Source organism: Aspergillus pseudotamarii (assembly GCF_009193445.1).
Source record: "Aspergillus pseudotamarii strain CBS 117625 unplaced genomic scaffold BDV38scaffold_19, whole genome shotgun sequence".
NCBI lineage: Eukaryota > Fungi > Ascomycota > Eurotiomycetes > Eurotiales > Aspergillaceae > Aspergillus > Aspergillus pseudotamarii.
The window spans coordinates 35,670-54,121 of NW_022475033.1; the positions used below are offsets into that span (position 1 = coordinate 35,670).

The 18,452-nt window shown below is 47.0% G+C and overlaps 6 protein-coding genes and 1 non-coding gene across 7 annotated transcripts; 3 read left to right on the plus strand and 4 right to left on the minus strand.

Moving 5' to 3' along the window:
• Positions 1–471: 471 nt before the first annotated feature.
• BDV38DRAFT_270266 (uncharacterized protein) lies at positions 472–1,271 on the minus strand (the record flags this gene model as incomplete). The annotated part of the gene is made up of 2 exons (XM_032057118.1): positions 472–880; positions 937–1,271. 2 exons carry the CDS (start codon positions 1,269–1,271, stop codon positions 472–474), a joined length of 744 nt encoding a protein of 247 aa, XP_031914783.1.
• A 2,154-nt stretch (positions 1,272–3,425) lies between these two features.
• On the plus strand, positions 3,426–6,596 carry BDV38DRAFT_270267 (putative UDP-glucose,sterol transferase; the record flags this gene model as incomplete). The annotated part of the gene is made up of 8 exons (XM_032057119.1): positions 3,426–3,582; positions 3,644–4,265; positions 4,315–4,551; positions 4,599–5,170; positions 5,211–5,271; positions 5,421–6,123; positions 6,178–6,316; positions 6,379–6,596. 8 exons carry the CDS (start codon positions 3,426–3,428, stop codon positions 6,594–6,596), a joined length of 2,709 nt encoding a protein of 902 aa, XP_031914784.1.
• A 90-nt stretch (positions 6,597–6,686) lies between these two features.
• Positions 6,687–8,058, minus strand: BDV38DRAFT_243609 (glycoside hydrolase family 43 protein). The gene is made up of 2 exons (XM_032054241.1): positions 7,448–8,058; positions 6,687–7,392 (listed from the first exon to the last, which is right to left on the minus strand). Exons 1-2 carry the CDS (start codon positions 7,748–7,750, stop codon positions 6,718–6,720), a joined length of 978 nt encoding a protein of 325 aa, XP_031914785.1. The 5' UTR covers positions 7,751–8,058; the 3' UTR covers positions 6,687–6,717.
• A 459-nt stretch (positions 8,059–8,517) lies between these two features.
• On the plus strand, positions 8,518–9,170 carry BDV38DRAFT_281652 (uncharacterized protein; the record flags this gene model as incomplete). Its single annotated transcript, XM_032059607.1, has 2 exons — positions 8,518–8,998; positions 9,046–9,170. The coding sequence occupies 2 exons, from the start codon at positions 8,518–8,520 to the stop codon at positions 9,168–9,170; spliced, it is 606 nt and encodes a 201-aa protein (XP_031914786.1).
• Positions 9,171–10,215: 1,045 nt separating this feature from the next.
• BDV38DRAFT_291800 (glycoside hydrolase family 43 protein) lies at positions 10,216–11,329 on the minus strand (the record flags this gene model as incomplete). The annotated part of the gene is made up of 3 exons (XM_032061838.1): positions 10,216–10,807; positions 10,864–10,981; positions 11,041–11,329. 3 exons carry the CDS (start codon positions 11,327–11,329, stop codon positions 10,216–10,218), a joined length of 999 nt encoding a protein of 332 aa, XP_031914787.1.
• Positions 11,330–12,677: 1,348 nt separating this feature from the next.
• BDV38DRAFT_t108 lies at positions 12,678–12,790 on the plus strand. The gene has a single exon. It is a non-coding gene; the product is annotated as a tRNA-Gln (tRNA).
• Positions 12,791–13,330: 540 nt separating this feature from the next.
• Positions 13,331–15,174, minus strand: BDV38DRAFT_270270 (pectin lyase fold/virulence factor; the record flags this gene model as incomplete). Its single annotated transcript, XM_032057120.1, has 4 exons — positions 13,331–14,124; positions 14,196–14,397; positions 14,454–14,492; positions 14,548–15,174. The coding sequence occupies 4 exons, from the start codon at positions 15,172–15,174 to the stop codon at positions 13,331–13,333; spliced, it is 1,662 nt and encodes a 553-aa protein (XP_031914788.1).
• Positions 15,175–18,452: the final 3,278 nt, after the last annotated feature.

Below are 18,452 nucleotides of genomic sequence, written 5' to 3' on the forward strand. Positions count from 1 at the left end.
TTGTCGCCTGGGTCGCAGGAGGGTCCGAATGCACCGGGTGTGGAGATCAGTGGGCTGGATCCGCTTTTGACGGGTTGATATCCATGTCCCCGTGGCGGGTATTAAACTCCCTCCCGCCGGACAGGGAATAAACAGTCTAGTTTCCTACACACTATAATGATCTGCAATTATTCCTACTATAAAAGGACAAAGAGACATCACTAGGAAAAATAGCGACAGGACGGTGCGGGCAAAAAGGAGGGAGAGAAACAAGAAAGAAAGGAGAGAAACAGAGGTACAGAGAAGAAGGGTCATGCACCAAAGAAATAGGAGCATTTAGAATGGGAAGCTTTGAGCGAAAAATAAGTTGCACTATTATCAACAACGGATTCGAACCACTAAGGCAGAACAAAGACAGAAGAGAAACCAAAAGAGGGTCTTTACTTTATAGGGAGACACTGGCGCAGTGTCTCATATAGACGGGGTAACAGTCTATGTGTGGACTTCGTGGATAATGTGAGTCTGGCTACACTGACTGCCTTCATCCCAATCTTGTTTCGATGATGCCTCAGTGACTGCTGTTTGATAAGATCTTTCAAAGGGAGAAATGGTCTCCAGTTCATGCTGCTGGCAGGAAAGTTCGTCTTGTTTATGTGGCCGTGTCATCGGTGCCTTGTGTTTCGCGTCGGAAGCACCGTGCCGCGACATTCCGTCGATGTAGAACCCTAACGAGCGGAGATTATCTATAAATGGTTTGAATTGCGGCGAACAGCAGGTGATAAGACTCAAACACTGGGTGGCTTGAGTCGATATGGTAAACGGCGAAGTATCAGAAGTCGGATCAGGGGACTCAACCGTTTCATTGGCGTAGAAAGCCTGACAAGCGCTGGCGGCAATCACGCTGGATAATTCATCAGCCATAAATAGAAGACAGAGGGAAGAGGTTTGTCCGCTGACCAGGTGCGCAATCCGAAAATAATCGCCAATGTGAGCTTTCTCTTCAAGCGCATCTGAAGCCGCGTGACGATAAATATTCCATGAGCCATCACCCCGGCGTCGGTCAAAATATTCATCACACACATATAGCTCCACCAGCTTCCATGTTGGATACATTCACTGTGGAGATAGTCCCACGTCCGAGGCAGTTTACACTGGAAGGCAGCCGTGAGAATACCAATACCAGCCCATAGGATAGTCAAAAGCTCCAGGCCCGCAATGATGAGGCGATCGGGATTGAATGACGGCGTCACGTTTCGGATGAAGTAGATGACCGATAGTTTAGAGAAACACATGCTGGAGATAAAGAGAATCGTCGCTGCATATTGAGACTAGGGACTATGAACAGCTTATACAGAGCCATACTTGTAGGCGCTCACCTTCATGATATTTTGCACGCTCGTCTCGGAAAGTGACTGATAATGGTTGCCATAGCCATTCGCGGTGGCCATGGAAACAGCTATCGATTGCGCTACACAGAGAATCTGGAGATCTCTTAGTCATTATTGCACGGTCATGAAGCTGACAATGAGAGCTAGTGAGCTTACCATTGATACAATGCAGAGGTAGTCATCCGCTGTCCACCGTCGGATGATCCAATATTTGGTTCCAAGTCGAGCAAAACCTACAAGAATAGCCGTGATCATCAGAAGCCACGTCAGTATACTGACCATAGGCTGCCAACTATCTGATTCAAACTTGCTCATTGTGCGGGTTGTGACCTTCTAACCCAGCGAGGGTCTTTATCCATTGGCATCGCTACCTAGAGCATTCCCGTTACAATTTGTAGCATCGCACTATGAGTCTTATGGGTACCCGAAGGGCTGGAATACTACTCTTACAATTCATTAAGCTGGAAATATTCTTGGGAGAAAGAATACTCTGTCACAAGCCGGACAGGGATTCCATTTTCCAGGTACAACTGATTTTGCACACATCCTTTCGCTAACCTTGGTCTTCTGGCCCGCTCGAGAACGGTTTCTTAGGGGTCATTATGGGTATTTCTCTAATTGTGTGTTGGACGCTAGAAGGCATATTATAGGATGGTGTCCCCTGACAGAGTGCGACGCTACCCTTGTTAAAAATCGGTTGGCGCAAACCCCGATCCATGTCTATAGCGAAGGATGCTACTTTATCCACTCTTTCTCCCGCCCTATAGATGAGACAAATATACGTAGAGCCACACCTCATCTCCGCTACATGATAGCTGTCGAAATAACCCGACCAGGCTTCAGAATTCATGTCCTTTTTCTTTCTAACGTTACAAATAACATAACCACACACATGTTAAACGTCTAACGAAGGACGATATGAAGTCGTTACTGTCCTACCCCTTCAGAAGCAATTAATTGATAAGCGGTTTAGATTGCTTATAATCAGGTATTCCTATACCAAATCCACTACTATCGATGACACCTAACAGCAAATTTCAAGTAATTTCGATGTTCGTGTATATACATCTTAAATTTTCTTTATATTAAATTGTATTGTTACTGTGGAACCAGAGTTCACTAAGAAACGTATAATCTTTATTGTGCTCCCTGGACTGTCAGTATTGGTAAAGTTTCCTTACTGAATACGAATATAACTGGTTACTGTAAAGAACACACTGATTAAAAGACTCGGTTTAAGTTTTTATAATTTTATAGGTAATTTTGCATGCAGGATAAGCGGTCAGGTGATATTTCCTTATATCGGGCTTTGAGGCAAATTTCTTTGGGAAACCGTCGCAGCCGCCTAAAGGTCGAACAATTACTTCTAACGGGAACATTGCCTATAAGGAGGTTGCCTTTAGAAGGCTTTTTACGGCAGACAGGGCCGAGGAACGGTCATGCCGTGACCGGGCGCTTCCGTGAAATCCCGCGGAATGACGAGTTGCTCCCGGACAATGGATAGACGTAAACCTGGGACGCGAGGTATGAATAATGGTGGATGTGCAGTATTTCCGAGGAGTTTAAATGTGTGCATTCATACTTTCAGGATAAAGAGGGCGTGACCAGGAGGCAAATTTGGGTATGAACCTCGGCATCACACACGAACCAAAAATCGGGATCGGCCCGATAGGGCTGACCAGGGACTAGACAGTGGACACAGCGACCGTCTCAAACACTACAGCGATAAACCAGGGGGATGAGGCAATCTCAGTAAGGAAACCTGAATTCCAATAAATTTCTGAATAATTACAGCAGAACAACTCACAAGTGGAACCCAACCGGTTCGGCATGGAAATAAGCAAAACGGCGGTTCGGGTCAACCGGTGATCTGCCGAAGTTAATTCATCGAACTGTGACATCATCGGTGGGTTACCTGGAAACTTTTCATCATCATTCAGGTTTGATGATGTCTTCAGATCTTTGTTCCTCTTTCTCTTTGGCTATTAAGATTATACTCATCATTTAGGGTGTGTGTGTGACAAATGCACTCACAGAGGATTGGTATAGACCAGCACAATGGCAGCAGCAGCAGCTTCACTGGACCGACCGCATGAACATGGCATTTCGGCGGGGGATTGGCCGGATGAGCATCTCAGTCCCAGACGTCTCTCGGTTGGCGGCGGTCATGCACATGTTCGAGAGCAGGGTTTGAATACTGGTGTTCGGGTGATGGGTTTGTATTTCCACTCCTTCTCCAGATCGTTATGATGTCACAGTGTTTTAACGATCGATAGACGACGGAAGATTGGATATCAAGTTTCGCGAACATAAGCCCTGGTTGCTGAATCTGATTAAGCATCTTGAACGGTACCCGAAACCTTTGCGCGAAGACCGAAGACCGTCGGTTATGTCCACGGAAGGACAGGACAAGTTTCCCTTGCGTTTGAACATCGTTATCCACGTGGTGGGCTCTCGCGGCGACGTACAACCATTCGTTGCGCTGGGGAAGGAGCTACAGAAGCATGGGCATCGGGTTCGACTGGCTACGCATCTTGCCTTTCGTGAATATATCAATGAATCAGGGCTGGAATTTTTCAGCATTGGAGGCGACCCCGCAGAGTTGATGGCTTTTATGGTAAATAATCCTGGGTTGATGCCGGATATGCGGACGATACGCAGCGGCGCAATCCCCAAGCGCCGTCGTGAAATGAAGGCGATTTTTTCCGGTTGCTGGCGCTCGTGCTTTGAAACTGGGGATGGGACGGGCATGCATCATATCAAGGAGGATCCGTGGAGTGACACCCCAGATTGCAACACGCAGCCGTTTGTCGCCGACGTTATCATTGCAAACCCGCCTAGTTTCGCGCATCTGAGCTGTGCAGAGAAAATGGGAATTCCGGTAAATATGATGTTTACGTGAGTTTGCCCCTGTTCGAGTGGAAGTTGCCGTGTGCTGAGATTGTAGGATGCCATGGTCGGCGACACAATCATTTCCACACCCATTGGCCAATATCCGAGCCCGTAATACCAAGCCATCCGTTGCAAACTTTGCGTCATATGCTATCGTCGAGGTGATGCTATGGGAAGGGCTTGGTGACCTGATAAATCGCTTTCGAAAGAGGGAGCTGGGCTTAGATCCTTTGGATGCCATCCGGGCTCCGAGTATCGCCCATCGGTTGCAAATACCATATACCTACCTTTGGTATGTTGCACACTTGCAAACCTCCACACAGCAGCTAATCCCTATAGGTCTCCGGCCCTCCTCCCCAAGCCTCAGGACTGGGGCGAAAACATCGACGTCTGCGGGTTTCAGTTCCTGGAGAGCGACACGAGCTACCAGCCACCCGATGATCTCGATGCATTTCTCAAAGCTGGTGACCCCCCGGTGTATATCGGTTTTGGTTCCATCGTAGTCGACAACCCCGCCAAGTTAACAGAAATTGTATTCGAGGCTGTCCGCCTAACGGGGAAAAGAGCGCTCGTGTCGAAGGGGTGGGGAAATATCGGAGAAGGAAGAGCTGAAGTACCCGAGGATGTCATGCTTTTGGGGAAGGTTCCGCACGACTGGCTCTTCCAGCATGTTTCATGTGTTGTTCACCATGGTGGTGCAGGCACCACTGCCGCCGGGCTGGTCCTGGGTCGTCCAACGGTAATTGTACCCTTTTTCGGCGATCAGCCATTCTGGGGGTCGATCGTGGCACGCGCAGGGGCTGGGCCACACCCGGTGCCATATAAACAATTGACCGCCGAGAAATTAGCAGAAGCAATCAACAAAGCTCTGGAACCATCTACGCTAGAAAAGGCCGAGGAGATAGGCAAAGGCATGCGGACAGAAAGGGGCGTGCAAAACGCCGTCTGCAGCTTTCATCAACATCTGGATTTGCGCAGCCTACGGTGCGCTATATGTCCTACCCGTCCGGCGGTATGGTGGCATAAACATCTGCACATCAAGTTAAGTGCATTTGCAGCGGCGGTTCTAGTAGAGGCTGGGATCGTGGATCCGCATCACTTTGAACTGTGAGATGCCCTTTTCCCTGGAACGAAGCGTAGCTGTATGCTCATACTTTCTAGATACCGCTCCAAGCAGTACGACACGAACCGTGACCCGCGAGGACCGCTTTCCGCCGGTGCTGAGGTGCTTTACGGTGTTGTCAGTGATTTTATCAGTGGCCTTGCCACTGTGCCTACTGACCTGGCCGGAATGCTGTCGAAGGAAAACCGCAAAAGGAAGCATCATCATCATCACAGCCACCATATCGGTAGCCGAGATTGGGTAAAGTCACACTGTACGGCAGGCCTAGAGCAGGCAAAAGAGCAAGAAAGGGAGCGATCATCCAATGAGCATGGCAATGGCCCCAGTCGTCCAGACCGATCCGAGAGCGATGATAGATCATCCGTGTCAGAATCCGAAGTTGAGTCCGGCAGTGACAGTGAATACGCTTCAGCCGAGGAAGATCAGTCGGACAGCAGTAGCGCGGATACAGTCGTTGATGACTCCGATGAGGCTGTGAATGAGCTCGATCTTGAACGCACGCTGACCCGGAAACGAGCTAAAGAACAGAAAACTGGGGCACAAGAGATTCTAGCAGAAACAGGCTACCATACCTCAAAGTTCGCAAAGCAAGTCCTTAATTTTGCGATCATGCTACCCACCGATTTGACACTTAGCTTAGCCAAGGGCTTCCATAACGCACCAAAGTTGTATCATGACACCACAGTACAAAGGATTCCGAGAGTACGCAATGTGAAAAGTGGCTTTCGAGCAGCTGGCACCGTAGGTGATTATCTGTTGGTGGTCTTCAGGCTGAGAGATGCTGACAGCTGGAAGGAATTCACAGAAGGTTTCTACTACGGCGTTACTGGCCTTCTTACGCAGCCTGCTCGGGGCTTTCAGAAGTCTGGTGGTAGAGGCTTGGTGAAGGGGGTTGGAAAGGGAGTAGGTGGGGTGTTTCTCAAACCAGCTGCAGGTATGCTGCCATTCTCGACCGTGTTTCGTCTCTATTCCCAGACTAACCTACAATCTCAATAGGCATCTGGGGACTCGCAGGCTTCCCGCTGGACGGATTACACAAGAGCCTTCGCAATTCCCTCACGAAGAATAAGACGAAGTACATCCTACGGTCGCGACTGGAACAAGGTATCCAGGAGATGTGTGTCGCATCACCGGAAGAGAGAGCCATTGTAATTAGGAAATGGCGTGAGCTGGAAAAGAACCATTCTCAGCACCAAAATGGTCATGCTCACTAGCGAATTGCATATACCCCTGATATTTGTAATTATAGGAGTTACCATATATGTATATTAAAGACGACATTAGTACAAACAATAATATTTATTACAAGACTCTTGATTCCCATACCCGCCTCACTCACTGGATGGAGATCTTTCCTCCATCAATCTTGACATTAGCTGCCCACATCCCACGACCCTTGGTCATATTCTTCCCATTGTTGAAAGCATGGAACACAATGGCACTTCCATCCTCGCGGAAATCAGAGCCACCGGGGCCTCCCAATGGTCCGACGTTACTGCTGTCCCCAGAAACCAGCAGCGGTGCATCTGGAGCTGATGCCTTGGTGTACGGGCCAGTTACGGCCGGCGCGACGGCATAGCTAACGTCATACTTTAGGGAGTTGTACCAATTTGAGGAGAACGACAGATAATACTGGCCACCACGCTTCACGAGACTAGGTGCTTCAACCAGGGGCCCGTCGGCATCGTCGCGATCGATCAATTGCACAGCGTCTCCCTCAGGAGTCACAGCATCCGACTTTAGCTTTTGCAGCATGATAGGCGTGGGGTGGTACCCGCTGTCCCCGTTAAGGCTGTTGCCGTCAACCTTATAGACAACATAGTATGTGCCGTCGTCGTCTTTGAAGCCTGCAGCATCGATGGCACCGCCTTTGCTCTTATCACAGGCAAGTGCATCTTGCTCCGGCGAGTAGGGACCGGTAACTGACTTAGAGGTTGCGGCGCCAATGCAGTGTTTACTGTGAGTTCCGCTGGTAGCAGCGGAATAATAGATAACGAAGGTTCCGTCATCCTGTCATTTCTTAGTTGGAGCTCCTACTCCGCGTGGAAAAGACCCATAGACTCACCCGTTGGATAACATCTGGAGCCCAGACCTTTGGATGACTACCATTCACCCAGCTAGGGAAAGGACCCGGAAGCGCGTCTTGGCCATCCAAGCGGTTCCACGTTTTGAAATCCGCGGAATGGGCCATTTGAGTATTGACGCCGTGTCCAGTAGTGGCAAAGGCGTAATATCCATCGCCGGTCTTGATGACGCTAGGGTCGGGAAAATCCGCGTTGATAACTTGCCAGGGTTCGCCCAAGGCTCTACCGAGGAAAAGCGATAGCGCGACTATTTTCGATAATAAGGGTGTCATTGTGCTGAACATGTAGAATCTGTGTTGTTGATTCTCATCGGTGCAGGGGGGTCTGTAGCCGTATTATATCGTTTAATTGGAATAACTAATATGGAGGATTTTGTCCAGCCCACTTGCAGCTGGCCTGATTTGTTCCATGGGGAAATTGGCTGGAGGGATCGGCGCTTTTGCCGACTATACAGGAATAGATCGACATAACCAACATTGAAGTTAAATGCTGATTGAGTCTCGGCACAGTAGGCTGTGCATGATGTAAACATCAACAGCCCCTAGTGGATCGAATACGGGTTCTGCAGGGGCGTTAGCTGCTTTGAATATCCAGAAATAGGTCAACCTCGCCGCAATTACAATGAAAATGTTGGATTTGCAAATTCTTTTGACCGATGTCACTATTCATTTTTTGGTTTGGGAGTAGATAAACTAATTATTAGGTGGTTCATCATCCGTCTGCTAGTCAACCTGTTATAAAAGTACTGTTACTACACAGTATGCTTAGCTATTATACGAAGGAATCTATATAAAGAACGTAGATTTCTCTCACTTTCATCTTCATACCAGTCATACGCCCAGTCAAGTGCGCATTGGCCGAGAAATTTGTTACAGAAGATGCCTTGTAACGTGCCCATGCATGCTGTCTAGCCAGGAGGTCACACCGAATAGATAAGGGAGGGCAGCCCTTTGTCCTTTATCAAAGATCAACCTACTCCATAGTTCGAGCGCTTCGTACTCTATCTGAACCTTTTACACATTTTTCACTATTTAGATAGCTGCTGAATATAATGGGATCCGTGGATGAGGTTTTTAAGCTGCTCAACAAGCAAGCCCTGGTTGAGGTTGTATCTTCACTTGCTGGCACTCCAGCCTGTCAGCTAGATAATAACAGTTCACCCATCACTGGGCCAGGTTACGTCATCTTCATAATCAGCTTTCACGAGAAGGATGAGCGATGGGCTGCAAGGATACCGTTGAACCAGGATGATTCCTTCTTGGAGATTTGTACTAGACCAATTCAACTCGCTCACTGGTCTCCAAATAGTCCTGCCCCTCGAATACACGGGTATTTTGACTGCGGCTCTCGCGGCTACAACCCTGTCGGAGTTGGTTACATGTTACTAGATTGGATTGAAGGCTCCCCCATGACACCATGGGATCAATCAACTCCTGCCTCCCCGTATCGGCAGAAAGTCTTAGACCAAATCACCGATCTAATACTCAACATGATTCTTGAATGTCCGTTGGATGACCAAACCCTGTTCTACGGTACGTCTGCCTCCAATTATACTATAGAGCCACCCTCACCTTAGTAGGGGTACCCGACGGGACACCAAAGGGTGTACAGGTATCAACCAGCGTCTGGCTCACCGAGAGCGTGGACAGAGGTATAGTCGTACGCTTCGTCGACATGACTATTCCACTGCAATTGACTACCTGATTCAACGGTCAATGATTTCCCGCTATGTTGTTTCCGAGTATGAGAACAGCCCATGGGCTTTTGTCCATGTCGATCTCCACAACGATAACATATAATTGATGAGGAATATAACATGAAAGGGTTCGTTTAGGTTCAGGCGTTGACACCCAACCGCGGTCGTTCATTTAACATCATGCCTTATGCAGTGCTAATCCTTCCCTAGTATCATTGACTGGGATTGTAACTTTGCCGTACCATTGCAGAAGACTGCAACCTTCCCAAAACTACTCGAAAATGTGCCTGGAGCCGCACCTCCGGGAATACCAGAGACTCACGCATACCTAGACTTTGCATCGGATAAGCGCTGTTTTCTATCCGTCCTCGCCGAAAAAGAAAGGGCGCGGACAAATGGAACGTCAATCACGCAACTCAGGGAAACCTCCAGTGAGCGAAACTTTTTCGAAATGTCCCACCACCGTGTCCCTGTACACTGTCAATTTGTGAGCCGATTCTGTTCATGGACAAGGGAAAATGTCTGTGTCGCATTGAAGGAGGTTGACCGTTTTCTTGACATAAATCTGATGTTTACGGGTAGTGATGAGGCTATTGTAAGGACTGTGCAGACGCTAGAAACACTCCTGCATTAGTGTGAATGGGATAGACGTGGTTTATGTCGCAAATGTCAGTATCAAAATAGTTCATTCCATAGGCAGTTACAATCATGGCAACCCAGAACTGGGCTGCTGGACTAGCTAGGTCCACATATAACTTTATGCAAATCTTTAGTTATACGCTTGTCCGTGCTGACGATTGCATTGTTCAATTTTGTTCAGTCATTATCTAGATCACCAAGGTTTGTCAATTGGAATTAATATTGCGCGCTATCGTTTCCTCGTCGATATAAGGGTTCGTAGGATTCAAGCACTGGTTTTAATTCTGTTACAGGATCCTCCAATGGAACAACAATTATGTACAGTGGCCCAATTATATTATAATAATTGACTACCAGAATTCTCCGAATTGATCTCAGCCAAGACAGCCAATCCTGAGGATATGCAGCCTAACTCTATGCAAACTTAGAAGTAATAGCATCGTATTCCGCCTGCGTTAACCGCAAAACAGAACCATGTTTCAACCCTGTGGGGTAAGAAGACGAACTTGATTTCTCCCACGAGCCCGCATTGATGTCACTTGTCTGGAACGGAACATATTCCTCATAGTTGTCAAGCAACAGATGGTAAACTCCAGGGCTTTCGATATCGGGGAACGAAGCTGGCCCTTCAGACAACGGGTTATCGCCAATATATCCAGGGATGCGGGTCCATTCTCCGAAAAGTCCACCTGTGGTGGTTTCCTGATAAACTTGGTTGACAGTTTCGTTCTTGATGAAACGAGCATAAGCTCCGGGTGTGCCGAGCTCCAGGAATTCTTGGTCAATTAGGGGAGTCTCATCCAGAGCGACGTAATCAGCGGGAGAGCTGAATGTCACAAAGTCTTTGGTGGTTGAATAGCGGATCCGATCCAACCCAGCAGTGCCAGTATGCTCCGAGTCGGCAGTATCATAAAGACGGGATGCCCAGAAGAGATAGTATTGCTGCTCATCATCGTTCCAAACAGCAGAAGGTGCCCAGGCCATACCGGCGGTGTCTTCCTCAATCCTGTTCACAGATAATCAGAATCAATTACATTCGATCGGGCTTATTGGCCTACGTACGTCGTCAACGTAGGTTCAGACCAATCTACAAGATTACTTGACTTCCAGATAGTGAGGCCACGGCTGCCGCGTCTTGTCGCTTCATCCCAGGAAAATCCCTCAGCGTTAATATCCAAATCTAATTGGTAATGCATTCGTTAGTAAATTTGTATTCAAGTCACGGCATGGGTTCAGTACCTGTCGCAATCATGAAATACTCAGACCTGGCAGCGTTTGAAGCGAGAAATATATCTCTTACTGCGCGCGTGCCAACAGTCGATCCCAATACTGGACTTCCTCCATTAAGGGCTTTGAATGCTAACGGATCGGAACCTTCAGAGAGATACCAAAATACTTGAGGATTCGCGTCGGTAAAGGTGGAGAGGAGATAGCCAACGTAAGAGTTCCCATCTTGGCGAGGTATAACTCTACCCGTTGAGAGGGTAAGGAGATTGGCCACAGCGAAGATGGAAGAGAAGATACGCATGTTGTTGCGGCGACGAATTCGTCTGTTAAAGATAGATATAGTTTGAAGATGAAAGACTGCGATTTCCGGCTAACCCAGCAAGACAGACCCTGGTGAATTGGACAAGATACCTAACCCTTTATAAATTACGCAGACCTTGGCTAATGTATCTAGTCGTGCGGTTCTCCTGTGAATGGCTTCATGATTCGCGGACATTTTGCGCGACGGTTGGTCTTGGCAGTGGAGTCCTCCACCGGAGAACTCCCAGATCCCATATTTTCCTCCACTGGAGATGCGGGGGAATTGGGAAGAAGTGTGATATCATAGGTCTACTATAATCGGACATATGTCTCAGTATGGTACAAGGCTTCCTGAATATTGGTCTTTCCTTAGATGTGGAGGGGAACTAAAGGAAGAAAGAAAGAACCCCAAGGGAAATCATAGAAAGTATAAGATTAGGGATGAACCCAAACAATGTTTAACAGTGAACGTATGGGGTAAGCAAAATCCTCCCAGTTGAAGAGTGAGCCCTAATGCGGTTATGTATCTAGAAACAAACCACAGCGCTTTGGCCATTTCTCTGTCGCAAGATACTAGGTACAAGAGTTTTATATGGGTATCTTGAGAAGGATACGACGTGAAGCATACTCTGAATTATTGACTTAAAACCCCTTCTTTTTAAACTTTGGTAGTTAAACATAATCTCCGATCAGTCCAACAGAGGCCTATTGTTTCCCTTTAGATTAGACAGCTTACGCTTTTAGCTTCTGCTGGACTTTAGATTAGAGTTTACTACTACTCAGTAAAAGCTGACAGTATGCAAGTGATCTAATCTATTCAACGTGTTTATAGAAGCATATACGTACTTGCTAAAAATGTGGTCGATCCGGGCTTTCCCCATCGTCCGGAGAACTTATCCTTCCGGGGAACTCGTTCGTCTACAAGTCTGCCGAAGCTCCGCTGCCCTCAAGAGGTCAACTCAGAATAGTGGAGTAACATACAAAATAGGCCTCGCCAAACTGTACGCTTCGTAAAACTCGACATTATATAGGAAGTAAAAAAAGGGATCTCCCTAGCAATGCGACTCGGGCATATCGTTGAGGCATTCCCACCTGTTGTCAATACATTACGGGTATGCATGCCCCTAGCACCTAACAGCGATCAGAGCCCTAATACTAGCCATCTCTACTGAATTAATATTTACTGAATACCTTCATAATGATATTTATCTCTGATTCTTCAGATACGCTTTAGATTAATGCTAATATATAAGCTTGCCAAATGTTAGAATCGGGATTCAATATACAGCAAGGGCATGGAGCTTTGAGTCTATGAAAATTGCCCTGAGGTCAGGAATTCGCCATCCATCGGTCCTATGGGGTAGTGGTTATCCCACCGGATTTTGATGAACAATATATGCAAACATACATGTAAACGAAGTCAAATCTTCCGGTAACGCCGGTTCGAATCCGGCTAGGACCTATCTTTTTAACATTTTCACCACCGCCTCATATTTCATGCATCGATCGAACCAGCTACAAGCCTCGATGGAGCTAGTTTTTATATAGTTCAATATAGTTCTAGACTTTAAGATCGTGGGGTAGGCCATTGGATATCAAGCGAATCATCTAAAGAAGGAACCATAATTTGTATGCGTCACGTTTTGAGGGAATAGTTAGCACTGTCTTGCCAGAAGGGACATGATTTTATGGTGTTGGAATAATTAAATGAAGGACTAGAAACTACGGTTATAGCACCAGCTCAACTCGCTAGAGTAACACTGTCGTTGTATCAATTATGGTTCAAGTTGCTACCATGGTAATCCGAAATGGCCAGTCTGAAATGTACCTGGAATCCTTTGAGCGTAACTCTTTATATTCGTCGTAGGCACTTGAATATCATAGCTTGTCAATGTGCTTGGTACTACTAGGTATTAACAAGTCGAGCCTTTTGCCTTTTGTGAGAAGAACTCTCTATATTACAGTTGACCGTCTATATACAATATTTCTCTGGTTGTCGAGCTCAATGGTGGTGAGGGGAATGATGGTGTACCTGGTGGTGGCCTCCCTGCTTAGGAGGTGGGGCAAAACCACACTTTCCAATCACTTCAGTGTCAAGGGACGGCTGCTTTTCGACAGGGATGGTGGGCTGCGCGTCAGTTGTAGCAGCTGAAGTGGCCGTTCCTGTAGTCCTTGTCCAAGAGGAAGAAGGGCTCACTTTAGTGAAGGAAGGGGAGCTGACAGGCCTCGACGATGATGAGGCACGAACGGAAGAACTCCATGTGATAAAGCCCGAGCTGGGCGTTGCAGAAGCCGAGGGGGATGCCAGACTGGAGCTGGGAGTTACAACACCTGAGCTGCCGCTTGCGATGCGGCTGTATGGCGTCACACCAGGGAAAAAGGAAGCAGGGATAGTAGGAATCGCAATAGATGTGTTCAAGGCCATCCCTTCGGAAAGATCCTCCTTCATTGTAGGTGCTGCGTAGCCGGTCGGTGCGCTAGTAGCAGTCAATGTTGTAGTATACGCTTTCAGATCATCACCGTCTTGGAGACAGTGTCCGTCTCCATAAGCGCTCTGGCAGAAATATGTCTGGCTGTCTCCGGTTTCTGTCCACATGACAAAGTCCTTGATTGTGATATCATAGCAAGGATTGTCATCAGGGCAGAGGATCTTGATCGGACCACGTTGCGCACCATCCGCTTCTGTGCCCTTCCAGTTGGATACGGTAATGTTTGAAAACTCAACGCCATCTCCATCAGCCGTGTCAATATTGCTCCAGGCGCTGTCGATGTCAAGGGAATAGGCATTGTTGTGGCCTGCTCATTGACCTTTTCTTAGCAACAATTCCTGACATAGGATGCAGCAAGGGAGGGGAGAGCGAACTTACCGATAAAGTTCTCCAGAGCGAGATTCCTCACGTATCCATCACCTCCGTTACTCTTGATCATAAACATCTGGTTGGACGAATGAGTGTACACGTTGCGGTAGACGATGTCCGTGATATTAGTGCCTGCGGTAATGGATCCAATTGCACAACCTCCACTCCAGTTGCAGTAGACGTTCTCGATTAACAGGTTATGGGATGGATTCTGTGATGGATATAGTAAGCAAGCCAGCTATGAAGCAAGTTTGAGTACCATCATACCTTCACGGTCACACATTCATCTTTGTTGGTGATTTCAACCTACGTACTGTCAGTCGATGGGTTCCTCTCAGGCATTCATAGTCAGTGGACTCACATCATGGACCCAGACATTCTCACCCCACACATCGATACCATCTAGCCCACCAGAATTGCCTCCGCGAACCACAACGTTGTATACCTCACCATCTGACACAGTGTCAAGCGACATATGGAAAGCTGGAGAATCAACAAGGATAATATCATGAACAGCAAAGGAGGAGACCTTCTGCAACCTCATAATCCTGGTATTCGTGGATTTTCCCGTATTACGGAACTCATACCCGAGTCCCTGAATCGCACCCTTTCCGTTACTGCTGAACATCTCAAAATCGCTTGTATGCTCAAACGTTATCATATTGCCGCCATCGGTTCCATTGCGGTAAATTACTCCGTCGAGTTGCAGAGCCCAGGACTTTCCTTTATCGAAGAGCGCCCAGGTAGACAAGGCATACTCGCCTTCGGGAACATACACCAGACCACCGCCATTGCAATCTGCAAAAGCGTCGAGTAATGGCTCACCGATATCGGTTGATAAGTCGGCAACTGCTCCGTAGTCAAGGACATTACATGTTTTGTAGGCGGCTTTCTCAGCCGCTGACTTGAGGGGCCCGACTCTGCCAGTGAGTTGGGCGGATGCAAGGAGAGGTGCCAGACCCCATAGAAGGAATGATACAGAACGCATATTGGAGCATCTATAAGTGAAGGTAAAACAAGAGAGAAAGAGATATCAAAGAGCGAATGTACGTAGTTATCAGAATGTAAGAGATCAAATGTCAATCTTCATTTGAAAAGATAAAAGAGAGGACAATAGTTAGGCAATGCTAACTACAAAATTAAATACAGAAGTAAAAAAAAAGAGTATGAGACAGTGAACATCGTAATAAGAGGCTCATCGCATCTTATCTATCACCTTGAAGCATCCTTCAAACACCCCCTGATTTAAGTGCTATCCTGTAAGCATGAGGATCGGCAGTGGGCCATGGTTCGCGCACGCAAAACGACTCCGGAGTACTGCCTGTATTCTGTAGCCGAGACGGTAGCCGAGCTCCACCGGAGTTCGTTTCTACCACGAACTAACGGCGAGTTAATCTATGTCAAACGGTGTCCCAGGCAAAGCTACCCAATCAGATGGGAAATCACTGCTAACTTGAGAATAACTGCCGACTAATGGACCCATGGTGGGTAGGGTCTATCATGATTCATGGCAATGGCGCAGCTCGCTTACGAGTGGTGGCTTGTTGTAAATGTACAAGCACTCGTAGAATTTACAATAAGAGACAAAAGAAAATTATATAGTAACGGTGGATTTAACGGTTCGAGGAGGTGGATATTCATTCTCTCACAATAAAACAGACGCTGGTATCAGGGGGCTCCCCAACCTATGGCCATCCACTACCCTGAATAGGGATGTGTACAGAATCATGACACTAGTTTACCGCCAGTAAGTATCCCTGGACTAACTTGAGGCTGGTATCACAAGGTAGAAAGCTGAATACTTGAGCACGGAGTAGGTGATGAAGTTTCTGATGCGTGGGGCCGAAACCCAACTAAGCTAAGACTAAAAGTAACTAACTCCAGAGCTCTATGTGTCAAGTTACAGAATACAACCTGGTTTGATTATATGTACCTACAAAGCTTTCAGTAGTTAGATCATAGCATTGCATAGAATGTGGACCAATGGCTCCTAGATAGAAGTTAACTCTTCTATAAGTGAGAGGACTCTGCCTTGTGGTTGGGTATAATCCACAGAGACCACGAACAGATTGGCATATCTTTAAAAGCCATAATTCAACTCAACAGTACTAACATCTCGGGATACCAACTAACACGGCAATTGCACCCGCTGATTTATATACCTGGAAGAGTCCAGTATACGAATAATTGATCTGACTAATTACCGATAAACTCTGAGCATACTAGCCGTTTACCATGGCACCATTGCGGGGCCAAAAAGCACTGCCGATCCCTGCTACTACTAGAAGAATACTTTCTTCAGAGGGCTGTCCTGAAGCCGCATGCTTGGGCCCATGGTGTTTTTGTTGAAATAGGTACGCGATCGGCGGCGACCAACGGCAAAGCTAGTATCATCTTTGGTCTAATACACAGGACTCAAAGTCATGTTGGTCTTTGGCATTCTCGATACTAAAAAGAGCCCCAGTCTGACAGTCCTGGAATCAAAAGCCTATAGCAGAGGGCTTGTATTTTCTTGAGTTACTTGGCACTCGTGATTCCTTGGAATGCATTGTATGTGTTTGCGTGATAGGGAAACTACTCGAAGGTGGAGCACTACGGCAGGAATATACAACATGAATTTTCAAGCTTTCTGGGAGATACCAAGTGCATATTGTCTGGGTACAAGGACATGCACAGTTGGAGATATCTCCGTCAATGCATTCTACTATCATGATATTCACTTGACACCTTTCACTTGTGTCGTCCACAACCTCGTGTGCCGGGCTCCACTCACTCCTTACGGGCCTCTGATCTCGTGAATATCAAGTACCCCAGTCAAATCCCGATCAGAATATAGTTCTAAATGTGTGCCACTCTTTGGCCACCACTGATTTAGCCACAGATCTCGGGTTATCTCTTGGTAGACTATATCCCGACGTTGGACATTGCCTGCACAATCAAGAATAACAAGATAACATATACCAGTGTGTTCGAATGCCTAGTATTATTTTTTCCTGAAGGCCTCTTCAAGTATCTACTATATGCAATTAATTGCTTGGTGCCAAGGAGAAACTTTTGCCATCCTACTGCGCTCCACCATGGCACATGACCCAATAACCCTAACGTGTCTCAGTCGACAGAATACCGAAGGATTTCTTCCCCGATTGCAATGTATCGGGCTTGCGTGATCTCATGCCAGGTGACCTGAAGCACGGTCTCTTGGATAACCTATTTGTATCCCCGCGTCACTCTCCACGTAGAAGGTCTCCCCCGATATGACCTCTTGAAACAGCCTAAAATGTCTAAAGCATTTGTCGATGATTCCCCTCTAGCTCGCTCTCGCTTTCACCGTCTTGTTGCTTGCCAAGTTTTAATGTCGGTTGTCCAGAGGCACATCCCTACATGTACCTCCTTATAAGGTTTGTATCATAGTGCTTCAGGCTACGTGTCTCGTCACGTTATTGGAATCCTACCATCAGTACAAGTCACCAAATAGACAATCTTAAGCCTTCCAATAATCAGCTCACTGTGATGCTACGCAAAGAGTCCGTAGGGAAGTCACCTATTTATTATTCCTTATAGTCACTCATAACCGGTCTCGACAGTAGATCCCCCACCTCGATATGATTTGGGGGACCAAGCCGAATTTATTTCGTTGGCCTTTTCCGTCGAGAACGGGAAAAAGTGCTGGTAGGCACACTCGGTTCAATTGGACGGAACATTGTCGCTCAAAAATTTTAAGACATGGACCCTTATTTTAGCTCAGTGCTGACGTTTGGTTTTCTTCGAGAAAGTCTTGGCTCGTATACCCATGGCACAACACGGGATAACACGGTCCAATACGTCGCTGGCATTCCTTGTAGGACCCTGAGTCTACTACCAAGTAAGGTGTAGCGGTAGACATAGACCATACGTAAGACAGGCTTGACCAATAATAATTAGGTAATCTTCGTGTGATGATAGTCTAATTACGTCCGTGGTGGAGAGGCCAAGGCAACCCACCGATGTAACTTTAATTGATAAACCCGAATTGTTCTGCCTATTTGTGGGTTTATTTTGATGTTTGATGCTTGCATAGCTATATGTTCATCCTAGTAGAGGTATCATTAGAGGGCAATTTCTATAATTTGCATCGAGTGTTGGTAAATTTTGGGGAGGCTACCATGAAAAGTCATCCCATGGGACCACAGGGTGGTTTGGGGTCTAACGGAGCATTGTCCGAGACACGCTACGATCATCTGCCTAGATAAGGTCTGCTTAAGTGCGGGGGCTAAGCTATTTTTGGCC

Bases quoted from the DNA above. Each gene is read 5' to 3' on its own strand.
- BDV38DRAFT_243609 (XM_032054241.1), bottom strand. From the start codon at position 7,750: ATGTTCAGCACAATGACACCCTTATTATCGAAAATAGTCGCGCTATCG. The intron at 7,393-7,447 runs GTGAGTCTATGG...AAGAAATGACAG, and splicing joins CTCCAGATGTTATCCAACGG to GATGACGGAACCTTCGTTAT.